The sequence below is a fragment of the Neofelis nebulosa genome, chromosome X (genome assembly GCF_028018385.1).
Source record: "Neofelis nebulosa isolate mNeoNeb1 chromosome X, mNeoNeb1.pri, whole genome shotgun sequence".
Taxonomy (NCBI): Eukaryota; Metazoa; Chordata; class Mammalia; order Carnivora; family Felidae; genus Neofelis; species Neofelis nebulosa.
The window spans coordinates 38,769,384-38,782,019 of record NC_080800.1 but is presented as its reverse complement, the minus strand read 5'-3'; the positions used below and the strand labels follow the sequence as shown (position 1 = coordinate 38,782,019).

The following is a 12,636-nucleotide window of genomic DNA, read 5'->3' as shown; positions in this document are numbered from 1 at the left end:
CAAGGTAATTTTTAAATTTTTCTAGGCAAGATCTACGTGGTATCATTTTCTTGTTTTAAAGGAGATAATCCCCCAAATATCCAACCTATTGTTACTCAAACTAAAGCACAGTTATATGTTCCAAGAATAATGTTGATCAGTCTTCCAGTTATTACCATTTAAAAAGTGTTTTTCAAAAAAAAAAAAAAGTACTTTTCAGAAACAAGTTAAATTTACAATGTGGTCAAGGTTATGTAAATACACTTTCCAAAGCCTGTAAACTAAAAAAAAGTCGCAAAATGAAACCAGTGATTACCTTTTGGGGGGCAGAAATATGGAAGATACTCATTCCCTCACCTTCTTATTTTATGAATTTTCCAAATTTTATATAATGTGTATGTATTTTTCATGTAGAAAAATATAATAACATTTATCTTCTAAAAAGTCAACAGGGCAAAGAACATGAAAATATTATTGCACAAGCTTCCTTGACCTGTTCTTCTCATTTCTTTTCTCACTAAAGCTCCCAGAGCAAATCAAATAAAGGATTACGAATGGCCTGGCCCTCCAAAGAGAATTACTTTTAGATCTCCCTCCATTTCAAACCAGGATTATTTGTCTCCCACCCAGTTGGCAACAATAATACCTAGAATCGCAGCAGTGTTTTTGTGTTTAATCTTGGCCGTCTAGCTGGGCCACTGCTAAATTTTACTTATTTATTACTCCCCTTACCTCATGCCCCCCAAGTTCACTTACAAGTCAAGGAACAAAATAAATAGGACATGGGGAGACAGCAAAGAATGTTTTCACTTTGAAGTAATATTTTTTTTTTTTAAGTTTATCTGTTTATTTCGAGAGAGACAGAGACAGAGAGAGCACGAGCTGGGGAGGGGCAGAGAGAGAGAAAATCCCAAGCAGGCTCCGCCCTTTCAGTGCAGAACCCCACTCGGGGCTCAGACTCACCAACCGCGAGATCATGACCTGAGCCGAAATCAACAGTCAGACCCTCCACCGACTGAGCCACCCAGGCGCCCCTCAAGTAATATTTCAAACTAATGTCGGGGTGTTTGCTTTACACACATGCCACCAATTGCCTTTGCAAAGAAAGCCTGGGTCAACAATCTCCATCCCTTCGGTTATCATGAGGAATCTTAGGAAACTAACTTTAAGCCGCTTCAACATAGATTATTGTACTAGTTTCAGGCTAATGGGACTGTCAGCTCATCATAAAGCATTTCGAGGCCTTAAAAGCATGAGGTTTGAAGCAGGTACGATCTGGTGTGAAGTCGTACCGTTTGGTGCACGTTGTAAGACATATTTACTAGCCTCTCTGAGACGCGGTTTTCAGGCTTGTAACCTGGGAGCAAACTGCTGTCTTACAGAGTTGTTACGACATTTCAGTGCAACAGGTTTGAAAACCAGGGAGTAGGGGGGGTGCCTGGGTGGCTCCGTCAGGTGAGCATTCGGCTCAAGTCACGATCTCACAGTTCGTGGGTTTGAACCTCACATCGGTTCTTGGGATTGTCTCCCTCTGTCCACCCACTGTCAACGCTACCAGGTGCCAAGCTCTGCCTCAGATATAAGCAGAGTAACATCATGCACGCTTTCCGTCAAAGCCAAAAGAGGGATTGATTCTTATTAAAGATGTCTCAGAGTACACATCTGTACTAGTGAATTTTAGAAAGTGTTAGATAGGGGCACCTGGGTGGCTCTGTCGGTTGAGCGTCCGACTTCAGCTCAGGGCACGATCTCGCAGTTTACGAGTTCGAGCCGTGCATCGGGCTCTGTGCTGACACAGCTCAGAGCCTGGAGCCTGCTTCGGATTCTGTGTCTCCCTCTCTCTCTGCACCTCCACCCCTCCCCACCCCCGCCTCGCTTATGCTCTGTCTCTCTCTCTTCTCTCTCTCTCTCTCAAAAATAAATACACACTTAAAAAATTTTCAAAGAAGAAAGTGTTAGCCATAACTGAGTCGTTGGAGTTACATGAGATCCTTCACTTTCTGGTTGGCCTCCAGATACGATATATCCTTCCGCTATTGAACCGCCAGCCCCAAGCAAAAGTTCACCTCTCTATGCTCTGTTAATTGCTTTTTCCCCTTATCCATCTTTTGAGCTTATCTTCCATGAGACACTAAAATAACTGAATAAATAATCGCGACTATTTCTGTGGTTGGGACAGCACCCTAGCATATCCTTTGCACATTCTTGGTAATTTTAAAATAATGTTTAACTGATAACTGTTCATGCATTCAGTCATCCAACAAGTAATTGTTGAGTGCTTACTATGCGCCAGACACTATTTTATTAAGATTCCTGTTCCCATTGATTGATATTATAATGGGGGACACATTATGATGTCAATAGAACACAGTGAAATTTAATTTAAGACAGCAAAAAGGGTTCTAAAGACACCATACAATGGTAAAGTGATAGAGAATGCCAGGGTTCTGGGTATGTGGGAGCTGGTGTTCGTCTTCATGGACCCAGAAGAGTTCATCTTTCTGAGGAGACATTAGAAGAAGTGGAGAGGGGGGACACATGAGTGGCTCAGTCAGTTGAGCATCCAACTCTTGATTTCAGCCCAAGTCATGATCCCAGGGTCATGGGATTGAACCCCCAAGTCAGGCTCTTCACTGAGTGTGGAACCTGCTTAAGATTCTCATTCTCTCTCTCTCTCTCTCTCTGTCTCACAACAAATGTTAAAATAAAAAAGAAGTAGAGAGGGTACAGAACAAGGTAGAAAAAGGAGGCCTGGGCTAGGTCACTTAGGGCTTTGCAGGCAAAGGGGAAAGATCCAAATTCTATTCTGGTTTTGATAGGATGCCATTGAAGGGTTTAAAACAGGAGAAGGACATGACTTGATTTACACTACAGAAGGAACACCACAGCGGGGAGTGGGTAAAAAGCTTCTGGCTTTGAGTGCCGTGAATGGACACCAGGTAATGATGAGTGGAGGCAGAGAGACCAGTGTAGAAGAAATAATTACAGTACTCCTGGCAAGAGAGGATGCTAAATTGGTAGTGGTGAAGGTGGAGTGGTGTAGCGAGAGACAACGTGACTTCCTGATTGAGTGGATTGGGGGGCAAGTGATGGAAAGAGAGAAATCAGGGTTGCTTTCTAGAGCGTTGGCCTTAGCAGTTGGGTGAATGATGTTGCCTTTCACTGAGATGGGGACCACGGGAAGAGGAGCTGGTATATGGAGAGAAATCATGATAGCACCCCAAATGGAATACAAGCTGAGTCTCAGTAAGCCGTTTGGGGTAAGGGGAAAATAAATCTCATTCCCCCAAGCTCTCTGGTGTCGTGTTTTATAATACTGGACTCTAGTGACGATTTCTAGTGACGACACAGCCAAACTGCGCTACAGTTAGCCAAGTAAGTTTATTGCCTGAATAATTTCCAGGGTATGAAGAAGATGCCCTCCCACGTTTGCTCATTGTGCTCTTGTTTCTTCCTGAGCAGATCTGCCAAGCAGCTTGCCACTCTCTTTGTGAACCTGTGTGTCACTGCGGAGACCCACGAGGTCTCTGCTCTCTGGTTCCTGTGGTATGTGAAGCAGTGTGGGGGCACGACCAGGATCATCTCAACAACCAATGGAGGGCAGGTACCCATCCATTCCCCCACCATTCCAGCAGAAAACCACCACGCCTAAATAAAAGATTGGTATCATGAATGGATGGTATTCACGATGGATGAAGCAGGAGGCAGGCTCGTGGACGTTGGAACTTCACGATGGCAGCTCCGAGTGGCTTTGGTTAAGGGACAGCCTGTTCAGTACACAGCGTGAGAGCCCAGCAGCCAATGTGGTTTTAAGTTTAGGCTTACCTCTCTACATGTTTTTGCAGTCAGAAATGCACTTTCAATCTCAAACACACATACCACACAAAATTCATTCACTCATGCATTCATTCATTCATTCATTCATTCATTCCTTGCTTCCTGAGCCCCAGCATTGTGTGAAGCCCTGTGCTAGGCCCAGTAGGAAGTGAATTAGAGATCTTACATAATCTGCTTGGTGGTCAATTTCCTTCTTTCCCCTTCCTCATTCTCCCCCCCCGACCCCCGCCGCTTCCCCTCCTCCCCCTCCTTCTTCTCTGAGTCCATTTCCTCTATCGCTTTGTCCTTCTCCTTTTCCTTCGTCTCAGACCCATTTGAAATAATCTTTTAAAAACTCAACTGAACCGCAAACCATAAGACACCCTTAGACGCAGAGAACAAACTGAGGGTTGCTGGAGGGGCTGTGGGTGGGGGGATGGGCTAAATGGGTGAGGGGTATTGAGGAGGGCACTTGTTGGGATGAGCACTGGGTGTTGGATGTCAGTGATGAGTCACTCAATGCTACTCCCGACTGAGATCATTATTACACTCTATGTTAACTAACTTGGATTTAGATAAAATTTTAAACAAATGACTGAACTGAAAACTTAGGAGAAAGCAGTCAGCTCAACCGTGCGCACAGCCACGCAGAACATTCAGAAGCAACAGGCACCTGACCCAGGATGAGATCGGTAGCCTGCAACAGAGACTCAGGTGGCCTGGGGGTAGCTGGGCCAGGGAGGTTCTCAGCCTGAGAAGCAAGGAAAGGAAAAACAGGCTTAAGTGTGCTCAGGCAAGCAGTGGCCCAGCTGGGACTGGAACTTCACCAGACCTGGCCACCCAACCGAAGGATGCAGGTGGGACACGAGGCAGGGGCAGCGGCCGGGCAGGTGGGTACGTGGGGGCCAGGCTGAGGATGTCCAGCAGAGGGTGAAGCCTGGGAATCCACAAAAAACAGTCACCTTGTTAGAAGGCCTGTAATTTTGTCCAAAGCCGGCAATCACTAGTTAGAAAACAATGACCAAAGACGCTGTTGGCGGGGTGGGGGGGGGGGGGCCTGGGTGGCTCAGTCAGTTGAGTGTCCGACTTCAGCTCAGGTCATGATGTCGCGGTTCATGAGTTGGAGCCCCACGTTCATGAGTTGGAGCCTGCTTCTGATTCTGTGTCTCCCTCTCTCTCTGCCCCTCCCCTGCTCGTGCGTGAGCTCTCTCTCCCTCTCTCTCTGTCTCTCTGTCTCTCTCTCAAAAATAAATAAACATTTAAAAAAATTGTTTAAAGAAGACACTATTGGCAACAGCAAAATGCAACCTTTCGTGTGTCGCATAGAGATGTATGAGAAAATCTAGCAACTTAATAATTGAAACCCATTCCTATATTTCCCGCCCATCTCTTGAGTCCCCTTTTCTCTGCAGGAGAGGAAATTTGTGGGCGGATCTGGTCAAGTGAGTGAGCGGATAATGGACCTCCTTGGGGACCAAGTGAAGCTGGAGAGGCCTGTGACCCACATTGACCAGACAGGAGAAAATGTCCTTGTGGAGACCCTAAACCAGGAGGTGTATGAGGTAACCAAGAGCCCTAAACTATGGGAAGTGGCCAGAGTCCCATTAATAACCAAAGCTTAAATAAAGCCAAGAATATTCCAGACTTTACAGACATTCCCTTTGCCAAAAGGGTGTGAAAGAAGGGAAAAGAGAACCAGAATATCGGAGGAGAGGGCAGAGTTACAAAATCATATTCAACCCTCTGTATTGGGCTCCTATGTAAGTAGATACCCAAGAAAATATTTATTTAATAAATATCAAGTGCCTTCTATGTGTCTGGCATTATTCTAGGAACTGGGAACAGAACAGGGAACAAAAATAAAATTCTCTGCCCTCATGTGGCTTACATTCTAGTGAAGAAGAAAGGGCATAATATGTGGTTAAGATACAAAGTATGGCACATAGTGGTAAGTACTGTGGCAAAAAATCAATCAGCAAGGAGAAGAAGGTGTGTCAGAAGGTAGGGTGAGGGGGTTGGTCATGCAATTTTAAATAAGGTCATAAGATGATACAAAATGAGAAGTTGCGCCATGTGGCTCTCTGAGGAAAGAGTGTTCCAAGTAGACGGAACAGCCAGTGCAAAGGCCCTGAGGTGGAAGCGAGCCTGGCATGATGAAGGAACAGCAAGCGGTCAAGTGGCAGAATCAAAGGAGTGAGGGGAAGATTAATAGGAGATCAGAGCTGTAACAGGAGTGCATTTCACGCATGGCCTTGGAGGTGAGTGTGGGAGACTTGGCTTTGACTCCAGGTGTGATGGAAAGTCATTGGAAGGTTCAAACTAGAGAACAATAAGGGCTAATTTTGGTTTTAACATGATTCTTCCAGTTTTTCTGTTAAGCAGACACTCGAGGGACACCTGGCTGGCTCAGTCAGTGGAGCGTGCGACTCTTGATCTCGGGGCTGTGGGTTCGAGCCCCATGTCAGGTGTAGAGATTACTTAAATCCTTTGGGGGGAAAAAAAGAGAAGATACTCAAAGGGGGCCAAGGGTAAAATAAAGGAGAAACATTAGGAAAAAAAAAACCCACGAACTCTGTTTAACCACGTTTTTCTTTCAGGCTAAGTATGTGATTAGTGCTATTCCTCCTATTCTGGGCATGAAGATCCATTTCAATCCCCCTCTGCCCATGATGAGAAACCAGCTGATCACTCGCGTGCCTTTGGGATCAGTCATCAAATGCATAGTTTATTATAAAGAGCCCTTCTGGAGGAAAAAGGGTGAGTATTATCAGGAGAAGTTCCGGGAAACTTGGTGCAAAGACACGTATTTGCATATAACTGGTTTTATTAGAATGCTGGGTATAAAACATTAGTCCAGGTTCTGAGTACAATTCTATCAGATAAAACATATTGGCGCAAACTCATGGAATTCACGTCCCTTGGAATATGACTCTTCTTATAATTTAATATGTAAAGTTTTGCTTTATCCTGCCACAAAATCTTGTGAAAATAGTTATTACTGGGGCACCTGGGTGGCTCAGTCAGTTGAGTGTCTGACTTTCGATTCCAGCTCAAGTCATGATCCCAGGGTCATGGGATCGAGCCCTGCATCAGGCTCCATACTGATCGTGGAGCCTGCTTGGGATTCTCACTCTCCCTCTGCCCCCTCTCTCCCATGCCCTCTGTCTCTCTAAAATAAAAAAGAAAAGAAAAGAAGTAGCTATTACTTTCTAATACAGTTTTTTAAAGTATGAGTTTATAGAGCCATTCACCAGAATAAGATTCTGAAAATTTCCAGGCAGCCTCTCACTTGTGTTGAGATTCTACTATATTAAATTAAGGCAATTTGAGCGTCTGACTTGGCTCAGGCCATGATCTCGTGGTTCGTGAGATCGAGCCCCACATCGGGCTCTGCCCTGACAGCATGGAGCCTGCTTGAGATTCTGTCTGCCTCTCTCTCTGCCCCTCCTTCATTCACGTTCTCCCCTCCTTTGTCTCAAAATAAATAAGCATTTTTTTTAAAATAAAAAATTACAGAAGTGAATCTGTAAAACTTAAAAGTAAAATTTACAAAAACAATAAAAATGTCCCTCTCCTATGGTATGTGTCCTGGCATGTCCTCCCCTTAAGGAACAACTACTAAAACTTGAAGTTGTTTATCTTTAGAAATGTAGCATATGCACAGGTAATACTTTAATTTTTTTTAATGTTTATTTTTGAGAGAGAGAGAGGACACAGAGTGTGAGCCGCGGAGGGGTAGAGAGAGAGGGAGACACAGAATCCGAAGCAGGCTCCAGGCTCTGAGCTGTCAGCACAGAGGCCGACGCGGGGCTCGAACTCTCGAACGGCAAGATCATGACCTGAGCCGAAGTCGGCTGCTTAACTGACTGAGCCACCCAGGCGCCCCAATAATACTTTAAATGTATGTGTACACATATGTATTAAAAAATATATATATATATACACTTCATAAATAAATAAGTATATATATATACTTTAAATATATATTAAATAATATGTAACATTTACATGCAAATATAATTTTAAATAAACATGTTCTATATTTTTCCAAAAACATTTCTTTTATTTTTTTTAATTTTTTTTAACATTTATTTATTATTGAAAGACAGAGAGAGTCAGAACGTGAGCAGGGGAGGGGCAGAGGGAGAGGGAGACACAGAATCCGAAGCAGGTTCCAGGCTCTGAGCCTTCAGCACAGAGCCCGACACGGGGCTCAAACTCACAGACCGCGAGATCATGACCTGAGCCGAAGTTGGACGCTTAACTGACTGAGCCACCCAGGCGCCCCTCAAAAACATTTCTTTTAAAAACGAGATATATACTAAACAAGATATTTGCTTTTTTTCAGTTAACAATACACCATAGACATTTCTCCGCATCAGTGCATTTAAATCTACCTCATTTTGAGAACAATCTGAGGGTTGATCAGGGTGAGGGGGAGGGAAATACGGATGATGGGCATTGAGGAGGGCACTTGTTGGGATGAGCACTGGGTGTTGTATGTAAGTGATGAATCACGGGACTCTACCCCCGAAGCCAAGAGCACACTGTCTACACTGTATGTTAGGCAACTTGACAATAAATTCTATTTAAAATTAAAATATAAAATAAAAATCAATCAATCAACCTACCTCATTTCAACAACTGAATAAACAGTGTTTCGTTGTACAGCTCCATCAGAATTTACCGCGTAGGTCTGCTCTTGATAAGCATGTCAAGTGTTTCCAAGCTTTTGCTATTACCCAACTATGCTGCAGTAAAATGCATTCTTCAGATAGCTCCCCAAATCTGTATAGGACCACTGCCTTCTGATAAATTTGTCAAAGAGGCATTTTGAAGTCGATTGACATGGGTAGATGTTTGAAAATTTTGTTAGGGTTCCTGTCCTTGCCCACTAATCACATTTTCAACATTTTGGTGGTCAATAGAGGAAAATATCCCATTTATCTAGAATTTGTAAGTTTTATTTATTTATTTATTTATTTGGTGCAAAAAAAGGTGATTTTAGTAAAGCACAGGGACAGGACCCATGGGCAGAAAGAGCTGCCTAGAATTTGTAAGTTTTAATCATTAAGAAGGTCTTGAGGCTAGGGTAACTACCTGGATGGCTCAGTTGGTTAAGCATCTGACTTCGGCTCAGGTCATGATCTCATGGCTTGTGGTTTTGAGCTCCTTGTCAGGCTCTATGCTGACAGCTCGGAGCCTGGAACCTGCTTTGTATTCTGTGTCCCCTTCTCTCTCTGCCCCTCCCCCACTCGTGCTCTGTCTCTGTCTCTCAAAAATAAATAAATGTTAAAAATTTTTTTAAAGAAGGTTGAGGCTATATTAAATTATTTTGTAAATTACCTATTTATCCTTTGCCTATTCAGCTGTTTTCTTTTTAAAAAAAATTTTTTTTAACGTTTATTTATTTTTGAGAAAGGGAGAGACAGCATGAACGGGGGAGGGTCAGAGAGGGGGGGAGACACAGAATCTGAAACAGGGTCCAGGCTCTGAGCTGTCAGCACAGAGCCCGACGGGGGGCTCGAACTCACGGACCGCGAGATCATGACCTGAGCCGAAGTCGGCCGCTTAACCGATTGAGCCACCCAGGCGCCCCTATTCAGCTGTTTTCTGTATATGTTGCAGATTGTCTTTAAAATTTGTTTATGATGGTTTCAGCCTACTGAACTCCCGTATATACGTGGGGCTTTTCTGGGTTAACCCTTTCCCCTGTCTTTGTCGCTGGGCTCCAGATTTTGTTTGTAGCCCAATACATAAAAAAAACGTAAACATTGATGACCAGTGTATATGTTTATTCCTAAGTTATGGACATGGACCTCTGGAAAATGCATTGTTATAATTATAAAATATACAAAAGTAGACTTTTTTTGAAAAGGTGGATTAAAAAGCAAGAATTTCGAACAACTTCCTCCGCTATCTAGGCGCGCAATCTATGTGTGCACATCCCAGTTTAGAGAGCACATATTTATATTATCCAATCCTATGAAGTGCCTGTACTGGTTTTCTTTAATGTTTATTTATTTATTTTTTAGAGAGAGAGAGAGAGAGAGAGAGAGAGCGCAAGCAGGCGTGGGGCAGAAAGAGAAGGAGAGAGAGAATCCCAAGCAGGCTCCGCGATATCGCTGCAGAGCCCAACGCGGGGCTCGATCCCACACACTGTGGCATCACGACCTGAGCCAAGATCAAGAGTCAGAGGCTTCACCAACTGAGCCACCCAGGCACCCTAGTGCTTTACTGTTTGGATGACTGTGGCTTTATAATATGTTTGGCATCTGATAAGACATTCTTCCTTATTTTTCCTTCAGTTGTGTCTTTGGTGAACTTCAGTTATTCTTTCAGAGGAGGGTGATTGTTTTCTCTAAACTTCTCCCTCCACACCCCCACACTCAAAAAATTCCATTAAATTATTTTAGCCTGCATATTCCTCTTTTTCACCTCCGATGACTGTAATATCTTCTCCTTTCTCCCTGAGAATGTTACTTACCTCTTTCAGAGAGATGTCTTCTACTCGCTGAATCATTGTCTTTTCTTCCCCAAGAGTTCCTTCTTTGTCCTGGCATATACGGGACTCTTCTCTCTGCCCCTTGTTCCTTCACTTCCACCCAGTGTGCCTGCATGGCTCAGAGGCCAGCATTGCTCTGGGAAGAGGTGTCTAAAGAACCACTCCATCCAAAAAGCAGGGCCTCCATTCGGGACAGCTGGTGTCCTTCACAAGCTCTCTGTCCAATCCAGCTGACCCACACACCATCAGTGTGCACTCTTTCTTTTCTCTGGCTCTCTTTTTTTTTTTTATTTTGAGAGAGAGGGAGAGAGCAAGAATTCCGAGCAGGCTCCGCACTGTCAGCACAGAGCCCGATTCAGGGCTGGAACCCACGAACCGCGAGATCCTGACCTGAGTCGAAATCAAGAGTTGGACGCTTAACTGACTGAGCCACCCGGGCGCCCCTCTTTCTTTTCTCTTATCACATCCTGTCCTGTTTGTCTTTTCTTTCTTGTCGTCTTATAATGGAGGATTCGTTGGCTATTTCTCTTGGATCCTTAAATCTTCTGGAGTTCTTGGATGGACTTAAGACATTTCTTCTTCCCATACTTCAGCTTTTCTCAACATTTTTCCTGTCCCTGCACCCTGGAGCGGTAGGCAAGCACTGCTCCGTGCAGTGGCTGACTGAGACTTTGATTCTCACGGGTGCACAGCCGGGGGAATGTGGAAGGAGAGAGAGAGAGAGAAGCAGGTGTAGGTACAAAAAAGCCTTCAGGTATGTCTGCTCACACACAGGTTGAGGGCGGTGTATACCCTCAAGGCCCGTTCTCTGTTTTTTCTTTCTCCTTTTCAAACCCTCTCATTGCATTTTCTGCACAACATTTGTTTCAGATCCACCTTAAGTTCGTTCAAACAACCTCAGATTTGCCAGGAAATGATGGGGGGGACTGAGAGAAGCGCTTTTGCCCGGAATGAGCAGACGTTTCGCAAGTTGTTCTGGAGATCGTGTAGCAAATGAGGGTTTGGGACTCTGTGCCCTGTCTCCAGAAAATCAACAACAGTTGGCATAGTCTAAGTGGCTTCCCCTAAAATGTGAACATTCAGTCCCTTCTATTTTACAATTGACTAGTGTTGGTTTTTTTTTGTTTTTTGTTTTTTTTTTTTACACATCTTCGGGTTTATCTGATTTCTTTTTTTTTTTTAATTTTTTTTTAACGTTTATTTATTTTTGAGACAGAGAGAGACAGAGCATGAACGGGGGAGGGTCAGAGAGAGAGGGAGACACAGAATCTGAAACAGGCTCCAGGCTCTGAGCTGTCAGCACAGAGCCCGACGCGGGGCTCGAACTCACGGACCGTGAGACCATGACCTGGGCCGAAGTCGGCCGCTCAACCAACTGAGCCACCCAGGCGCCCCAGGGTTTATCTGATTTCTTATGAAAGAGGAAATGGGACAGGACCCAGTCTTAGCATGAAAATAAGATTTTATTGAATTGTGGCCTGGAGTCATTCATAACATCACATTGCTTTATTCTGTGCAGAGAGGTGTCTACAGTTTGATTTTTCACAAAATGTTGGCTACTTACCCCTCCTTTTGACATCAGTTTGGTCTGCCTTCATTATTGAGAGTGTAACATCTTATATTTGGCCTTTGGGCTTCTTTTTTTATTTTTCTATTTTTATTTACAAAAATGTTTTTAAGTTTATTCATTTATTTTGAGAGAGAGAGAGAGAGAGAGAGAGCGCAAGCGGGGATGGGGCAGAGAGAGAAGGAAAGAGAATGGACGCAGGGCTCGAACTCACGAACCGTGAGATCATGACCTTCGCCAAAACCCAACAGGTCAGGTGCTTAACCAACAGAGCCACCCAGGCACCCTGGCCTTTGGGCTTCTTAAGTTGAAAATGTATGCTTCGCAGTAACTGTTCTGGGCAGTTTGACAGAGTGATGACTATCTTTTTCCATTTTGCGCTTCTCCAAGATTACTGTGGAACCATGATTATTGAAGGAGAGGAAGCTCCAATTGCCTACACGTTGGATGATACCAAACCTGATGGCAACTATGCTGCCATAATGGGGTAAGGCATGCTTATGGTGGTGTGGATGCCATTCGGTGTTGCCAAAATATCCCCAGGCTCTTCATAAATGTGCCCCAAACATTGTTAAATAATTTTTTACCCAATGGCACTATTCTCCAAATCCGGCAGTAGAAAAATTCTTAATGCTTTTAGAAAAAAATAATAATGTGTTCCAATGGATAGATATTTAGAAAAGAAGTAGAATACTAAAAATATTTTAAAGTTTGTTATATCCATTTTCTGCTTCGTATTTAGTGCTGGGGAGTAGCTATATTTTGGTGG

General features: G+C 43.9%; 1 protein-coding gene across 1 annotated transcript in view; it reads left to right on the top strand.

The window, feature by feature from the left end:
* Positions 1–12,636, top strand: part of MAOB (monoamine oxidase B) — a 114,984-nt gene that overhangs the window by 87,672 nt on the left and 14,676 nt on the right. Inside the window, exons 6-9 of the mRNA XM_058714827.1 lie at positions 3,442–3,583; positions 5,208–5,357; positions 6,393–6,552; positions 12,258–12,354. Of these exons, the coding sequence (XP_058570810.1) occupies positions 3,442–3,583; positions 5,208–5,357; positions 6,393–6,552; positions 12,258–12,354 (549 nt within the window). The remainder of the gene's footprint in view (positions 1–3,441; positions 3,584–5,207; positions 5,358–6,392; positions 6,553–12,257; positions 12,355–12,636) is intronic.